Below are 18,165 nucleotides of genomic sequence, written 5' to 3' on the forward strand. Positions count from 1 at the left end.
GTAGAACCATTTTAAAGATGATCAGAAGAAATAGACAGCACCCGAGTTAAATATATGAGTGTCACAGCAAAGGGTCTGAATACTTATGGCAATGTGATATTTCAGTTTTTCCTTTTTAATAAATCAGCAAGAATTTCAACAATTACGTTTTTTTCTGTCAAAATGGGTGCTGTGTGTACATTAATGAGGAAAAAAATGAATTTAAATGATTTTAACAAATAGCTGCAATATAACAAGAGTGAAAAATTTAAGGGGGTCTGAAAACTTTCCGTACCAAGGCTCCAATATCGGTATCGGATCGGAAGTGAAAAAGTTCACTCGGGACGTCCCTATCTAATAGTGTATTAAAAATCACTTATAGACGCTCCTCTGTCGTTTTTGGCAATAGTTACTGGCCCAACAGTGCGTCCGTCTGCAACAAATGTCCGTCCGGTAAACATGGACAGTGGCTAAATGGTTCTGGGCAGCGCAAATTGGTTCATTGTATTGTTCATCACTCCCCGGGACACAAATTGCCCATAAAAGCTTTATCACGGTATGGGGATTCCGCTGTTTGATTGGAAAACAATACATTTACATAAATGTCTTAAATGTAGGCTCATGCAACCAAGTGGGCAACAGTCTTGCTTGTCACAAATTAATTCACACTTGCTAAACTTGTATTTGACGTTAACTCATTTGAATGCGTCACAATTGCTAACCTGTCTGACGTTCTCTCGACTTGTTGACGCCGCCGTTCAGCATGGCGGCTTTGCAGACTTAATTTAGAAGTACAGTATCCTTCAGCTTGTTCTCATGGTGGGCAGTCCATGTTGTGTCTCCTTGTTCCAAACCAGTCTGGCGCAACTGGCCAATAGAATCAAGGCAGAACGTCTGTGTGTGTCACGCACACACATACACACACGGAGTCTGCGTCTCTTTCACATACTAAACCATCCCCCCACCCCCTCCCTGACAAGTTAAATTGTATAAAATGAAATGAAGCTATTAGTCTTCCATTTGGCAAGATCTTTGTACCTTTGGATTATTTTGTCACCTTGTGACATTTAAAATGTCAGAAAATGAAGAAAACCAATCTTTCTCACCCGATCTTGATCAGCTGAAAATCACGTGATCGACCCCGATTTTCGATCGATTTTTGATCGGATTGGGACAGCCCTAACTAAATCCCATAAAAAAATCTGTGATCTGAAGCTTTGAGTTGCCAAGGCCAAGCCTTGAAACCTTAAAGATTTGGAGAGGATCTGCAAAGAGTAGTGGTCCAAAATTCCTTCCTAGATCTGTGCAAACCTGGTGATCAACTACAAGAAACATCTGACCTCTGTACTGGCCAACAAGGGGTTCTCGACCAAGTACCAAGTATCAGTGAGGGATCAAATAATTATTTCCTCCACTGTAGCTTTATTGTAAATTGGGCATTGGGTAGGAGAGGAAAAATAGGAAGACGTTTATCAACACCACAGACTTCAATAATTCAGCCCGGAGACATTATAAAGGGTAAGGCAAAGAGAGCTTTGTGTACTTAACATTATTTTTCTTTCTGTAAACAACAGTCTATCATGTCTCCATGCACGTGCCAGATTAGAGGAATAATTTCCCTACAGCCACTGCAGACTCTTCTCTTTGGTCTGACTGATGCGTCCGTCTTCTCCTTTATGAAACCCAGACAGATGGGAGCGATACAGGAAGAGTTGGAGCGAGATAGAGCGGGTGAGAGATGTAGAGAGTGTGGGAGGAGAGGGCTGCTGTGTGTGTGTGTGTGTGTGTGTGTGTGTGTGCGCGCGTGCGTGTGTGTGTGTGTGTGTGTGTGTGTATAAAATCTGCCCAGAAACTAGCCATGGGCACAACACGGGAGCTAGTCGGGATTTATTCTGGGTTTAGTCAAGTAAAGTTTATTTGTAAAACCCTTAATCAAAAAAGAGTCTCAAAGGGCTTCACAGTCCCACAGTTGGCAATGATTAACAACATCCCCTAATCTAAACCCCCCAATCGGGCAAGGAAAAACTAAAAAAAACCCATTTGGGGGAAAAAAGAAACCCTGAGAAGCGACCGCAGATGGGGGGGATCCCCCTTCCAGGATGAACAGGCTGCCGTGGATGTCGAGTGGGCAACATTTATCACAGAGTCTGGTGCTATACAATGTTCATTACGATGGCAAAGAGTCCATTTAAAGAGAAAATGCACCGCAGGGTAGATGCCTTTGGTGGTTGTGCTTCAGGACCTGGCTTGGTCAGTCGAAGCAGAATCCTCCATGGCAACGACACCAGGGGAAGTGGTCGACCTCAGATCTTGTCCCAGTTTAGTAATGGTGAGTGCCATTAAAAAAAAAAAAAAATTAGTTCAACATATTCAGCGATTTGGATTGTTAAACATGTAAGGTCTGTAGGTTAATAGGAAACTTTTATAATAGTCTCTTACTATCAAGTTTTTCATCAGGCTTTTATTATAAATACTGATTAATAGTTTGAAAACTATGTGATAATGGGTGGTCCATACACTAAGGTCAAAACTGACAGCCTACAAGCACTAACAAGTGTCTGTTCTTCTCACTCTCACCCTCTGCTATGCCAGACTCCATCCATCCATCCATTTTCTTTACCGCTTATCCTCACTAGGGTCGTGGGCTGCTGGAGCCTATCCCAGCGATCTTTGGGCGGGAGGCGGGGTAAACCCTGAACCGGTCGCCAGCCAATCGCAGGGCATGTAGAAACAAACAACCATTCGCACTCACATTCACACCTACGGGCAATTCTAGAGTTTTCAATTAACCGACCATGCATGTTTTGGGGATGTGGGAGGAAACCGGAGTCCCCCGGAGAAAACCCATCCAGGCACGGGGAGAACCTGCAAACTCCACACAGACGGGGCCGGGATTTGAACCCCAGTCCCCAGCACTGTGAGGCAGATGTGCTAACCAGTCGTCCACCATGCCAAACTCACCGGAGGAAACTAATATTGACAAGTGAGGGCATTTCACAGGAACTGTGACAGGTGCTGACCTACAGTATATTCCGACATACAGTATATTCCGCTTACATGGCAGCAAACATGAAGGAACTGTAGAGGAGTGAAATTCGTGCAAGCATGTGGGTGGGTGGGAATAGGACTTTAATAGTTGTGATCGTGCAGTTGTGACCTCAATCCCCAAAGGGAGATTTGCTGTGTGGAAGGATATATTTGGGGTGAGCATTAAAGCTCCAAAATTCATATACAGTATATTCAGGACAATACTAACTCTGGAAAATAAATGTTAAAAGGACTTCCCGCCCTAGCTAACCAATGCCATGACCAGAAGCATTAAATACATTTAAACCCCAGTTGATGCTGTTGTCATGTTGACCTGCTGAGGCCAAGCCAAGCCACAAAGAGCATGCAACATGAAGCATAGCAACAGAGCACAGGAGGGACCAAAGACTAATTGAACAAAAGCGAAAATGTGGAAGAAAAAAAATATGTCAGACTATAACAATAGAACAGCAATTGGCCCTCCTCAAGCAGCCCTTGCAGGCAAAAACACGAGCTTAAACACACAAATACTTGTGCAAAGTTCACTGGTGAAGGGGGCGGCAGGGGAATCTGCTAGCTGCATGACAGGGCCAAGAGACTCTGGGGCTGAAACCCATCACTAACTCATGGATTAGTTCACGCATGTACAATGCCTTTTAATCTGCTCCAATGTGAAACAAATTGGGGGGAAAAACAAGGAAAGACCAGAGACAAAGAGGTGGAGAAAGTTCTCAGCTCAAAAACTACAACAAACAAGCATATTATGAAACCAATTGCATATAACACCCAAATCTCCTTCATCTGCACACATACAGATCATGTTATTGGATCTCCACTCATCCCTTAATCCCCGTACCTTGTATTTGTGTGTTTAAACATGCAACATCTGACTTGAATAAGCAATATATTAAATATAGCATTTCCCTTTGTCTTCCAGTATGATTTGATGCAGCCCACCAAATACCACAGATGATCGCAGACTTTCCCCTTTAGCCCAGTGTGGCCAGAGGGGTATATGGCAGGTGTTTTGGATTAGAGTACTAATATGGATGGGCTTCTAAAATGAGTCAGATGAGGGGGGGAAAAAAAAAAAAAAAAAAAAAAAAAAAGAGATTTGGCCAGATGTTGGCTCTGGGGAATGGTAGAATATTACACGTGGATGTGTTTTATCATGTTCACCAGTGGGTGGGGGTGTGTATGTAATCCAAATGTAAGAACTAAAGTGCAAATATAGATCCATTTGTTAAGGCATGTTTTTTACCACTGTCCCCTTTGGCTGGGATGGTCGACACTGAGTCTTGCGGATTTTTGTTTTGATTAATGTTTTAAACCTTGTCACAGAACTCTAAGGAGAATACATATTTTGGGTTGAAAATGTAGCTGATGTGTCTCTCACAGGTGTTCCATTCCATCCCTGCACTTAAACCCATATTCAGAGTCAATCAATGGTCACCTGTCCAGAGCATCCTTCAGATGATCTCACAGCTAATCTCACTTGTCAGCACATTTGTTGTGAATTCTGAGGAGCAGTACCCTCAACCACAGATTTAAACCTGTGTCTTTTGTGTTGAAAAAGTTCTACACTGTACTCTGTCACATACCTTTCCCTTCCAGAGGCATGCCACATTGCACAGAGTTGCCCCATTCCAGTCATCCTCATGTTTAAACCCATCTTCTGTCCCAAGAATCCTACTGGGCATGACATGGATAGCCTCATGGCTAATCATCTCACTCCTGACAGTATTTGTAACAGAACTTTGTGCACTAGTGCCATCAACCAGGTTGAGCCAAGGTTTATCAGGGCACACTGAATCTGTCACAGAGACTGCGTAGAAACCAGCAGCCCTCCTTACTTCAGCCACATACACAGTAAACAAATGTACTGGGACAGCAGGCTACTACACATTTGAGAAGGGAAAATGGAAGAAAATATGGAGTTAGTTTCCAACTTATGTGGTCACACTCAGTTTAGAAAAGCGTCCTAAAAGGTTCCCACAAAATTGGGGACTTTGGATGAATTGGCCAAAATGTCCAATGTACTATGCTGGATTATAAAAATATTAAGCAGTGATTCTCAATATTTTGCCCGTTTAGGGTATGAAAATGTATGATACATTTTTCCAGCGTAGTGTTAATTGCATGTCTGTGTCATGGTGATGTGGAAGAATGTGGAGGAGGTTTAGTAGGAATAAGGAGTAATGACCATTTTCACTGCTCATTCATCGCTAGGCTCTCATTGGTGCACAGCTAACCTATGTGATTGGTCAGAAGGCAGTGGTGTTTTCTCTCTGTTGCCTCAGCTGTAAAGCTAAAAATAGAAGACATAGTCAGATTCAGTCTAATTGAATCTTGTTTCTTCTGTATGCATCCTATTTCTCTCCCTTTCTGCGTTGTCTTACTTTCTGTCCCCCAAACCCCCAACCATCTCCTTAAGGTACAGACTGTTAGTTCAGCAGAAAACATGACAACCTGCTCAAGTAAGGGGGATTGGAAACACTTTACTACTTCCTGGAAGAGTGTCCAACAGCAACTTTATTAATTTTTCAATAAAGCAGACAATGTTTTCCATGGCACATGTTGGACTGTATTGGCGTACAGCTGGGCATAAAGTCATTCTCCTGAGTTATGTCTGGGGCTAAAACACAGCCCTGTGATGTCACTGGGCTGGGGCCTATACTTTCTAGCGCGAGTTCCCTCCCCCACTGTATACGGACAAAGTGATGTCATTTCGTTTGGCTGTTCAGTTGAGTGTTAGCTGTGCTTACCTTCCATAACAAGCCCCATTTACAACACTAGTATGCAGTTTGCAAGCTAACGATGGCTACACTCCGAAAATGCATCTTTACCGGATGCCTCAATTTACAGAACAGCTCGGTGATGTATTTGTAACTCATTCACTGCCAGCCTTCCCTGTTAACATGAATATTTGACTTCTAAAGCCGTCAATGGCAGTGAATGTGTTAAGCTCCCAAAAATGAGGAAATAAAAAAGTGATGGATTGACTTTTTAAAGACACATGCAGATAGCAAGCTGAACAACAACGAGACTCTGCAGTGCGCATTTTATGTTGGATAGTTTTGTAAACATTCACCAGAGACAACATGGCTTTGTGGGTAATTTGATACTAGTGAATAAAAAAAGTGATGGATTGACCTTTTGAAGACACGCGGGTGGCGAGCTGAACATCAAAGCTACCACCAGCCGACTCTGCAGTGTGCATTTTACGACAGATAGTTTTGTTAACCTTCACAGAGACAACATCGCTTTGTGGGTAACTTGATACTAGTGAATGGGGCAGTGCCGACTGTTTAACTACCTGGGCTCCCTCCTACTGTCCCGCTGTCGTCAGGTTTCGTGTTCGGCTGTGACATTATGTCACCAACAACGAGGGTAAATTAATTGTGTGCTTATTTTTATGATCATAGTCCACAATAACCATTAAATTTTGAATTTGAGCCGCCTAACGTGATTTTACATCGTATAAACTATCACCCCCCTCAGTATGTTTGATTCCTTTTGGCGCATCCATTCGACACGCCCAAAGCGTCTTAGAGCTGAGAGGTGGCCCTTATTATTACATTTTTGAAACGTGATTTTATATACTTAGCAATTTTTTTTTATTCATTCAAATTTGGCAGGCTTGTTAACATTAGTCTTCTCTGTGGTGTGTCGAATTTATATGCCATTTTTTGAGCCTACTTAGTGCCACTTTAAACTTTTTCTCAGCCATCATTCTGTCAAAGAAGTAATGGGGCTAACAAACATTTACTCGAATAATTATAAGGTACTAACTATATCAAATGTCTGACCAACTGAACTTCTCTACCATTACACCATTGGAAGACTAGTGAAAGATCCTACTAGATAGTACTTCTCTGTGTCTTTTCAGGGCTATTGATTTTGACATTTCTGTGATGATAAAGGCAGTCTCTTCTGTGGTAATGTGACTGGCCAACTGATGGTCAATCAACAAAAAGCTTGTTTTCAAAAAGGTGTTCAGATAAAGTACTCCCCTTGCACATAAAACCAGGGGGAAGCTACCACATGGTCAAGGTTTTTCTTTGGAAGTTGTATTTTGCTCAAAGGAAATATCTAAATATTATCTATGGAAGAATAAAAACACAAATTGTCAACACATTTTCACCAACACTTGAGCTTTATATAATCAGCACTCAAGTCACAGCCATTCACTGTGTTAATTACTGGGTGGAAACGCTCACTGTGCACACACTGGCACACAAGGGAGCATAGATTAGACTTGCGTGCAGCTTTAAGTAACCCTTAGTCAGGTGTGTTTGACTATTCCTCTGCTCATCCCCATCAGCTTGTCAATTAGTTCCTTGCTCTCTGACTCGATCGTTTGCTAAGCCAGCATCAAGCAAAGCTATTAAAGAATAACAACGGGCGGCCTCTGTGTGTGCAAGTGTGTGTGTTTGTTAGGGGGATGATGAACGTGCTCCAACACGTGTACATGCTCTAGCTGGGCTCACCAGACCAAAGATCAAGCCCGTTAAGCGGCTTTGCTGAGCCAAGAAAAGCTTACAAGTCGTCACGTTGGTCAGGACAAATGGTCCAAGTCCCTGGGCTTGTAGCAGAACCTGAGAATAGGCTGCACTCACTGCGCAGAGAACAGAAAGCTTTAGCACGGCCACAGAAAATGTAGCCAGGCTTTTTCATGCTTAACGGCTCATCCAACCCCGAGGCCTCTCACAACAAAGCTTATTTCGGTTTCCACTATTAACAAAGACTCCAGCAAGGATACGTACCATAAGAAAATATGACACCTACTGTAGTGTCAAGGCATAGCTACGTAACAAGAATGTATTTCATTGCATGAAGTAGTAAAGGAAAACGATCCATCTTGTGTGACACTGGGTTTAGAATGAGATAAAAAATGAGAAAGAATGATTGAGGTTATCAGGGAAGGCCTATGCTTTGGTGACACAACCAGTGAGAATGTAAAAGACTGATTTTGGGGTGTGCTTTAGAGTACACTTCCCGTTAGGGCAGCACAATTAATTGAATTTTAATGGTGATTGCGATTTTGGCTGCCACAATTAAATGAGCCTGATTGTCGGCAATTTGTTTCATTTAAAATTAGGGCACTGCTGCATATTAAAAGCGCTTCATTTGCAGCAGCGCCCGCCACCTAGTCAACCAGCCACCAGGGGGCGAACGCATGGTTAAGGCTTCATTAAGCGCTCCGGTGCAACTTCAAAATAAAAGCATAAAATGGCATTGATGTCCAATGTTGTAACATATGAAGCTATTATTTTGAAGTTGGCCCGCTCAGCACGTTGGCGGAGAGGCGACGTGTCACGCTATGACACTATTAACAATGGTTGTAGCGGCTGCCTTGACTTCAACTGTTAGGCTGGCCTTACCGCAATGAAAAACCCCAGGAGTAAATAGAGAGAGAAATCACAACTCCCGAGTTCTTTGCAGTTTGTGATCGTGCACGACTGAGCAATGGTCAAACAGAACAACAGAGACGTACCATCCTTGACAATTTACGACAGTGACGACGGGGACTTTCAAATGAAAAGCTTGTAGCCTAAAATTATTTCCTTCTATGCATTAACTGTATTTGTTTCCATGAAGTTGCAATTCGTGATTGCACTTTGTAATAGAACATTTAATTAGCCCTTGCTAAAGTATAATATTTTGGGTAAAAAATTTTTTTTTAATTATCTCTCATGTATTCTTATTTAAAGACTCATTTTGAACTGAAAACTGTTCTATACTGTTTGTTAAAACGTAGTGCAATAAAAATAATTCACTGCTCCTTCGTGAATCAGAGATTCGACTTCCCGGCGGACCCTCCTCTCCAGCACCCCTGAATAGACCTTACCGGGGAGGCTGAGGAGTGTGATCCCCTGAAGTTGGAACACACCCTCCAGTCCCCCATTTTAAAAAGGGGGAACACCACCCCAGTGCGCCAATCCAGAGGCACTGTCCCCGATGTCTATGCGGTGTTGCAGAGGCGTGTTAACCAGGACAGCCCTACAATATCCAGAGGCTTTAGGAACTCCGGGCGATATCATCCACCACCGGGGCCTTTCCACCGAGGAGCTTTTTAACCACCTTGCTGACCTCAACCCCAGAGGGAGGAGAGCCCACCTCAGAGACCCCAGAGCCTGCTTCCTCATGGGAAGGCGTGTCGGTGGAATTGAAGAGGTCGTCGAAGTATTCTCCCCATCGGCTCACAACGTAGCACTTATAGGTGGACAGCCCTTAGACTAGGGGTGCCCAAACTTTTTTGCCCCAAGATCTACTTTTCAAACAGCCAACCTCCCGCGACCTACCGTTTTTTGGGGGGTGGGGGCCGCGATCATGTCGCCGGTTTGAGAGCGCAGAGCGCTACCAGTGAGCTAAAATTCTGGGCCGCCGACACAGCTCAGCACCGATGTATGTTGATGTACATTGCATCACCACATGAGCCAATCTTGCACAACACAACATAATTAACAATGTAAATTCTTTTGTCATTACCTGAGTTTACTCCGATGATTTGCACTGAAGTGAATCAGCCAGGGATGCGTAGTCAGTGTCGTATTTACCATGCACAGTCCTAAAATGCCGCTCCACATTTCCATTCTTTGGTAATGCGATGGCAGACTGGCAGATGAGGCATACGCATTTCGAAAATGTCATCGTGAAAAAATACTTCTCGTCCCATTCCGTATGAAAGTGGTAAGTTTTTGTCTCCTTACTTGGTCCAGCTCCCCCACTCATTTTTATACCCGTTCTTAAGTTTAAGAGAAAACCGAGAGATAAAAATCGACGCATTGAGCACCCCTGCCTTGGATAAAAGGGTTGAAAACTGCAACGTGCAGGCCCAATGTAATTTAGCATGTACATGTTAAAGTGCAAAAGGGCTTGGGTATTTGATCGAAACAGCAAAGTCACCATGCTATATCAAATGGTATGTTCTTTTTTGTTTCTTGCCCGACTTGTGGTCCCTGCTGTCACCTGGAGACCAGTGGTGTCGATCTCTGCACCAGCAGATTCAAATACAGTATTATCAATTTGAGTTTCGTTGTGGTTCAGCTTGACTGGGACTTTCTTCGCTACTTCTAAGTCTGCCTCAGTAGAATCATCGTATAAGCCTGAAACACTCGGGTGAACAACTTTGGCTGATACATATATTTTACAGTGGGGCAAGTCCTGAAAGGGAATTGGATTAACTGCTGGCAAAAATGGGGGATGATAAATTATTCTGACAAGTGCGCTTTCAAAAAAGATGGATTACCATTTCAATTTTACTCACTTTCTTTGGTAACAGAAATACAAATGTGTCTGGGACAGAGAAAAAAAATGCTAAGAGAATGATTTGAAGAATAAGATAATGCATATTAGTGTGTCTTCAGGATTGCCTGGACCAGCAAATGACAAGCAGGACAGGTATGAGGTGAAGGAAACACTTCAAAGAATGAAAAAAAAAAATGTGGAGGGACTCACATAAACAGCACTCACACTGTGTTGTGTGAACAAAAAATTAAACACGCTTGTTGTAGTGAAATACTCCTAATACAATTTTTTTTTTTTTTTTAAATGCAAACCAGCATGGGAGCTACAGACTGCCAGAGCTACTAGTCAGCCAACTGCGGCATCACATGAGAGCATCACGATGACACATAAAAGTTTGTCTATATTTAACGCACTGAATCCATTGGTCCCATCTTTTTGCTGGAGTCTGACAGGGAGGATGGTGAGAACAACAGGCCGAGGTGACATGATTACATTGAATAGATACAACCCTCCCACATCCTCTCATTGTACCCACATCTTCAGAGATAATGAAATGGAAGGCATGCTCTTTCCTATTTACTATAAATCCTGCAAGTCTCGTCACTGTTATTTATGGTGCCATAGAAAGCTCTTTACGATATGATCGCAGACTTCAAGAGTCAATCTATAAACACCAGCAAGCACCCTAGTGGGTGGTAAACTCAAATCAGGTATCGGCTTTCAAGACATCAGAGTTTGCCATGTTCAGAAGAAACCACCACATCACTCCCACTGTCCACCATCCTAAATGAGAACCTGAATGGATGCATAAAGGCATGTTCAGGCTAGAATATGACACATTATTCATATATAAAGCTGATACTATTATGTACCACCTGACAAAAAAGACCCCAAAAAAAATCATTGAAGTTTTACAGCTACGTGTGTACCCCGTTTCACGGTTGCATGTGTTTTTACTCAAAGTCATTAGCAGAAAAGTTGATGTGCTTTGTAATTGTGTTCAAGTATAAATAAGAGAGGGGCATAGCTTTAGTTTTGATTATAAGGACATGGTGATGAGGAAATGCTTACAGTTAAAAAGGCAAAGAGAAAGTGTTTGGGTTGAGAAGTGCGAGTGTTATGACTTAAAGACGCTGTAAAGTGAATTCAGAGATTTGCTTCTAAATAAATTGTATATGTTTGAAGATAGGGCTGAAAATGTGCAAATACTGAGGACAATGTAGTACTGAATTGTTGAATGAGAGTTCAACTCTTTCACCTTCTCAGTTGTCCAGATTTTTTGGTTGGGGCTAAAACAAAGCTCAGGTACGCACTTGGGTTTTCTGCATGAGCCGGCCTTCCCCCACTATATAAGTACTGAGTGCCTTCATTTCATCAGTGGCTATCTGGTGCAATTGCGAGTTACTTAGTTTTTATTATGAGGCCTATGTCTACCACTACAGGGTGCAGTTAGCTAGAGAGCTATGCCTACAACCCGAAAAATGCATCTGTCCTTGATGCCACAATTTACAGAACAGTTCTGTGTCATTATTTAAATTCCCAAGCATTGAGAATTTATAACTAACAGAAAGTCTACGTGCTCAAAAGTCTGCAGTGTGAACCAGAGGCTGAATAAATTGTGCTGCTGTGTTTAATACATTGTTAACTTTCTCTTAAGTGTCTCTGTTATGTCGACCCAGACTAAGCGAGGCGGGGAAGTATTGGACAACACTGTCACCGGTCCGGTAGCCTGTTAGCCCACGAGCTGTAGGCACTAGCACCAATTCGTCACATAGTTTTTCCATGCCGCAATGACATGCCGTGGGATACATACTGTCTATTCCAGGCACTTGAGGTTTTAAGCAGACATATTTTCATGGATCAAACACACATAGATGTGTAGGCATGTGCTAGACGTAGGAACGTATTTTAGTGAAAGGTAATAGTCGAACGGAGTGTGTTTTCAGCACATTCAGCCGACAAGCCCACAGCGTCTAAAAGCTGAGAGAATGTCTCAATTCTTCACTATTTTGAAGCCTGAGTTCATACATGATTTTTTCAATCCATTCAAATTCAGCAGGCTTGTTAATAACCTCTCTGCGGTGTGTCAAATTTACAAGACATTTTTATTTTCACTTTACATGGACTTTGAAGATGAAATGTTGCGATAATATTTTCCACTCACCTATTCTTCTCCAACTCGTTGTGTGTGGACCTGCAAAACCAGAAAAGACAAGCAGATGTTTAGACATATTATTAATGACAAAGTCAATACATGTCATAAACATATTCAGTATGCTTGGCAGATAGAGTGCAGTATTTTCAAAGGCCTTTGTTCCAGTAGGGTTAATGGTCAGATGTGTAATGTATTAAAGAAAGCCAAGGCAGTACGACTAAATAATGAAATATGATTAATCATGGTGGCTGATGAGGAGTATGCCCTGCACTAGTCCTGTGTAATATGGACAAAATGTTATATCCCGTTACAGGTAATTTTACATCCTGCTAACAATATATTTCGTGATATAGTATATTATTTTCCTTAAAATTACATGAAATTATTGGTAATTTCTTAAAATCCTACTTTTTCTGTTTTGTATTCATAAAACACATTTTATATTGAAAACAATAAAATATCAATAAAAATACACAATCACAACTATCCAGTGGAAAAATACCATTCAAAATATCTCTTAGTACAACCAGTTTTCAAGGAATGCACACTTTTGTTGTGTTCATTGTAATGTACAATGTTGTTTACACCCATGCTCCCCTGGCAGTGTCATAAGTTAGTATTGATGGTCACATGCTCGTCCAAGTTAGTAGTGTTGCTGGAATTAGATTAACATCCATTCATTGTTCATACAAAGTGAATGTAGCATCCGAGGGATAGGGCGTCTAAAGTCACTCTTATCACAGAAAAACTCACCAACTACTCCCTTGGGAGCGCATGCACACTGCCCAGACTCCGTTTATTGAACTCGGCTTACATGTGACCAGCGTAACACAACAGTCATCTAGTTAGCACGTCATCCCTGTGCCCCACCCACTCTCCAGACATAACATATCATCAATTTTCTGAGCTGCTTATCCTCACAAGTGTCGCGGGAGTGCTGGAGCCTATCCCAGCTATCATCGGGCAGGAGGCAGGGTACACCCTGAACTGGTTGCCAACCAATCGCAAACTATAACTGTATAGCAATTGCTATAGAAACATTAAGATGAGTCTCTCCAACAAAGTTCAAACCAAGCTCACTGAAGCCTTTGCACCATCAAACATCAATGTGACAGGCAGTAGAGGACCATCATTTCCTCCTAAATAATACACAACACTACTCAGTGGGGCAGTACGGGTAACAGTGAATTGTGTTTACTTACGTTGACACTGCACACGAGTGTGTTTTTGGGATGGGTGTGTGTATACATGTATAGGCAGCTGAGAGAATGTGAGGAACATGTGCATGCCCTGTGCAGGAAACAAGCAGGGTTCAGTCCACCGTTAATAATGTAAAGTGAATGAGATGGTCCCTGACACTGCCTTTGTGGGGCAACATACTGAAAGGAGACAAAACACCCTCCCTGTGCTTAAATGGCTGGGTTTTCATCCACTCAAATTGCACTCCACCTCAGCTCAAGGAGTGTTAGTTTTGAATGAGGGTGACATGTAACTTGCCCCTGAGGCATGTAAACAGCCTGCAATGTCTCAGATATCCCACATCTATCATCACTGTAACCTGGATTGCATTGTTCTATGCTACTACCTTAAAAGAAATTATCTCTTACAGATTAATAATTGACAAATGAAAACACAATATGTCTGCATTAGAGTACATTACTTCATATACTTAATTATGCAAGAGTGGCTGTGCAGTCAGCTGTGGCAGTGGACATGATTTTAGATGACAAGGCCACCAATGGCCAGATTGACTAGTTGCTATAACATTAGAACAGACTCAAATGGAAGTTGGTCTACAGGAGTCACTGACATTAACATACTGTCCATCAACATACAATCTGCAAGTCAGCTATAACTTGTCTTCCCTCAGCTAACTCATATTTACCTAAATCCTAGGCTAGGCTAGCCTATCTAACTAAGTCTTTATTACATTAACTGCCCGGATGAGAGGCAAAATGTCTTCTCAGACAACCACAACACTCAAGTTGTTATCGATTCAATGCCCTGAGAATGAAATGACCTGGATGAATGAGAATATTCACAGGCATGTTGTAGTTTATGTACTGTATAAAGATCTTGGCATTTTGGCAGTGCATTAAGGCTCTTACATAATTCTCACTTTGTGCGTCTGCAGACCGCTGTGGACTTGTGCGAGGACTACAGATGGACACGTGGTTCCATTCATACAGTTCAGGTTCACGTTGGTATGTGTTCAACGCATAAGCATTGGTCCACTTGAAAGCGAAAAGAAACAGAGCTCCTGTGTTTGTTGTAATGTTTGGGATAGTTCACCCTTTGAGTTTTTAACCATCTGGCTATCGTTTTATATTCCTTTAATGAATTATAAAGATGGAGATGCTAGCAGATCTCCTCACACAAGCGCGAGGCGTAGAAGGCGTCCATTGATGATGATGTTGGTTGCTCTCCGCATGCATGGTCAGTGCGCGTTCAGACGTGCAATCACAAAAAATGGGTTGCACACAGTCGACCACAGAGGGGTCCGCGTGGACCAGTACATACGATAATTACGTCACATGGACCAACGTGCGGACACCACATATTCATAAATTCACCTATTTGCTGATTTTTGGGGGGAACCTATCCTCTTGTTATCCACAGAATAACTCGCTTATTTTCAAATTTCTCTGAGCAACTTCAGCAGTGGAAGGCGGGCAAGTTCCACCTACAGACAGACTTACTTGCTTCGCTTCCAGCCTCCCACTCACTTATCTAATCATAAATCAAACAGCAGCCACGTTAGATTTGTGATTGACAGTCAGTGGGAGTAAGACGGCAGCGCCCATCTTTGTTGCCGCTGCTTTGGCTTACAATAGTTTCGCCAAACTAGGATTAAACACAGCATCAAAACAAGTGGAATAGGTAACAACAGCTCAGCAGAACATTGCTAGACCTATCTATGACTGCCAGTTTGTGTATTTCTCACTGTGTGGATGCAACGTTTTTAGGGTAGTAAACTAGGCTTTAGACGATCAGGATTTTTGGGGCCGATCAGAGAGTTAAAAAAAAAAAACGACAACCAATCACCGATCCGAAGACAAGATGGAGCAATGTGTCTATTTAAATGACTTGTTCATTTACTGTATATACTAGTGTACTTAATTGCTCAAAAAATTATATTTACAATAAATAATGTTTCTTTGTTCATCGGTTTATGCCAGTGAGGTATAGTGACAGACAGAACAAATGAATGGTCTTCTATTAGATGGCAGGAAGTACATATAGTAATTAATGTATCCACTTTTTGTGACATTTTTATTTGTTGTTGTGCCGTGAGATTTTTCAAATTGTAAAATATGTGCCTTGGCTCTATAAAGGTTGGAAATTACTGCTCTAGTCAGATCATGTATTCAAAACAGTCAGGTCAAACCAAAATTACAAGACAGAAATAATGGGTGCTAAATTACTGTAATTAAATTGCTTTATTGTAATTAAATTACTTCACACACACCAAAACCTTAGAGCATGATTCGACAGAACGTCTGAATTTTCGCTTACAACCGTTAGTGCTAGCGCTATTTTGCTAGGCTACATAACGTTTTGTTGCCTGCTTGCGAGCGGTATCGTATTAAAAGTACATGAACATACCTCAAGCAAGCCTTAAACGAACATCCTCTTCTTTACAGTACTACGGTGACCACCAACATACGTTTTTTTCCCCATTTTGTTATTATAAACGCACGGTGCGATCCATTATTGTTGTTGTGATTATGGTAACGAGTGTATCCGGTCACGTTTGAGTTGACAAGATAAAGCCCAGTGATCGTGAAAGACGGGATGCGGTGGTATAGGAATACAAGATTTTATTGCAGTGGTCTTACATAGTACAATCGTTAAAGACTACATTTGTCTTGTAGTCTGATTTGGCCGGACGTGTTGTTTGTCCTGACATGTTTTTTTTTTTTTTTATAACTTTATTGGCGGTCAGATATTTACAGTACTACGTCAAAAGACATGCAACAAGGCTAAAAATAAACTAGCTTTTGGATTTGAATATACTGTACACGACGGCGACGTGGAGTAAATGTCTTTTGTGGAGCCGATCAATGACGACATTGATCGAAATCCGATCAGCATAAAATGCTAATTATCGGCCGATACCGATCAGATCGGTGTAAAGTCTATAGTAAACAATGAAGCACTAACCATTGTAGAGCCAGCGGTCTACCAAACAGCAGACTTTTGTACCAGCACAAGCCCGCCCCGGGAGCGTCGCCACCATCAACGTAACTTCTGCGCTTTGTTTTGTAGTCAAAAGCTCAGTGTTTTACACCGGACAGCACTGCTACATTAATTCTTCATTATCATCATCATCAAAATTGTTGACGTGTATGTACAGGTACAGTACATTGTGTATCTGTGTGCTTAGCTGAAAGCCGTTTACTGTCCTGTATTTTTAAAGGGTACAGCAATATTTGAAGATGTCTGAGCTAAGTGTTTTGTGTTCATAATTTGTGCCAAACTTATGGTTTAAACTAGGGCTGCACAAGTTATCAAATCTTCATTGTGATCGCGGTTTTGGCTGGCACAATTAAATCAGCCAGATTGTCGGCGATTTATTAAATTTTAAATGCGAGCACTGCTGCATATGAAGCACTTTTCACATCAGCCAGCCACCAAGGGAGACTGTATGGTTAAGGCTTCACTAAGCGCCAGCACTGCCGTTTCTCCGCCAACATGCTGAGAGGGCCAATTTCAAAATAAAAGACAAAAATGCCAATGTAGTCATACATGAAGCTTTTATTTTGTAGTTGGCCCTCTCAGCACGTTGGCGGGAAGCGGCGTGTCACAGTAAGACATACTGTCATATTAACAATCTAGCGGCGGTTGTAGCGGCTGCCTCGACTTCAACTTTTTGGCTGGCCTCACCGCAATGAAAAAAACCCTGCGAGTAAATACAGAGGGAAATCACAAGTGTCGAGTTCTTTTCAGTTTGTGACAGTGCACGACTGACCCATAGTCAAGTAGAACAACGTAGACGTACCCGTTTGTGACAATTCACTATATTGACGAAAATTTTCAAATGAAAAGTCGTTGCGCTTACAGCTTAATATTATTGCGTTTTATACATTTACTGTATTGGCTTCCGTTAAGTTGCAATTCGTGATTGCACTTTATAAAAGCACATTTATTCAGTTAGCCGTTGGTAAAGTAGAATTTTTGGGGGGTACATTCATTTTTTATTATTATCTATCATTTATTCTTATTTAAAGATTAATTTTGCACTAAAAACTGTTACATATTGGTTGTTGAAAAGCAGTGCAGTAAAAATAGTTTTCCCTAACGAGGAATAATCATGATTAATAATCGTGATTACAATATTGTTCAAAATAATCGTGATTGTTTTGGCATGATTTGTTAATTGTGCAGCCCTTGTTTAAACTTTTATTATAGGCAATCTTTCACTGATGTCTGCTATTCACAGGCAGGCTCAGTGCCTATCACCCGCGAAGGGCAGCGGATAGCTGTATACATTTTTTTTTTTCTTTACATTTGAGTACCAAGGAAAACTTACATTCCTAATTTGGGTCCAGTTGAAAAATGTTAAGGAACCCTGTAATCTGTTGAATTAATGCTGTTACCGCCAAATGGCAGCGGTTCAACTCTGTAGCTCTGGATTCAGAAGCATAACAGGAGATTCCCAGGCATCAGTAATTGTGCTTGTTGCTCTGAACACCATATCCATACCATTGTTTCAATGTCATGTGCAATAAAGTCCATTTTGTTAAGCACTT

General features: G+C 41.7%; 1 protein-coding gene across 2 annotated transcripts in view; it reads right to left on the reverse strand.

The window, feature by feature from the left end:
* The window catches only part of mxi1 (max interactor 1, dimerization protein), a 44,144-nt gene that overhangs the window by 18,467 nt on the left and 7,512 nt on the right, over window positions 1-18,165 (reverse strand). For both annotated transcript variants that reach the window (XM_061680408.1, XM_061680409.1), the window contains exon 3: window positions 12,422-12,451. In XM_061680408.1, coding sequence (XP_061536392.1) covers window positions 12,422-12,451 — 30 coding nt within the window. The remainder of the gene's footprint in view (window positions 1-12,421; window positions 12,452-18,165) is intronic.

This window comes from Phycodurus eques, chromosome 6, assembly GCF_024500275.1.
Source record: "Phycodurus eques isolate BA_2022a chromosome 6, UOR_Pequ_1.1, whole genome shotgun sequence".
NCBI classification, from domain to species: domain Eukaryota; kingdom Metazoa; phylum Chordata; class Actinopteri; order Syngnathiformes; family Syngnathidae; genus Phycodurus; species Phycodurus eques.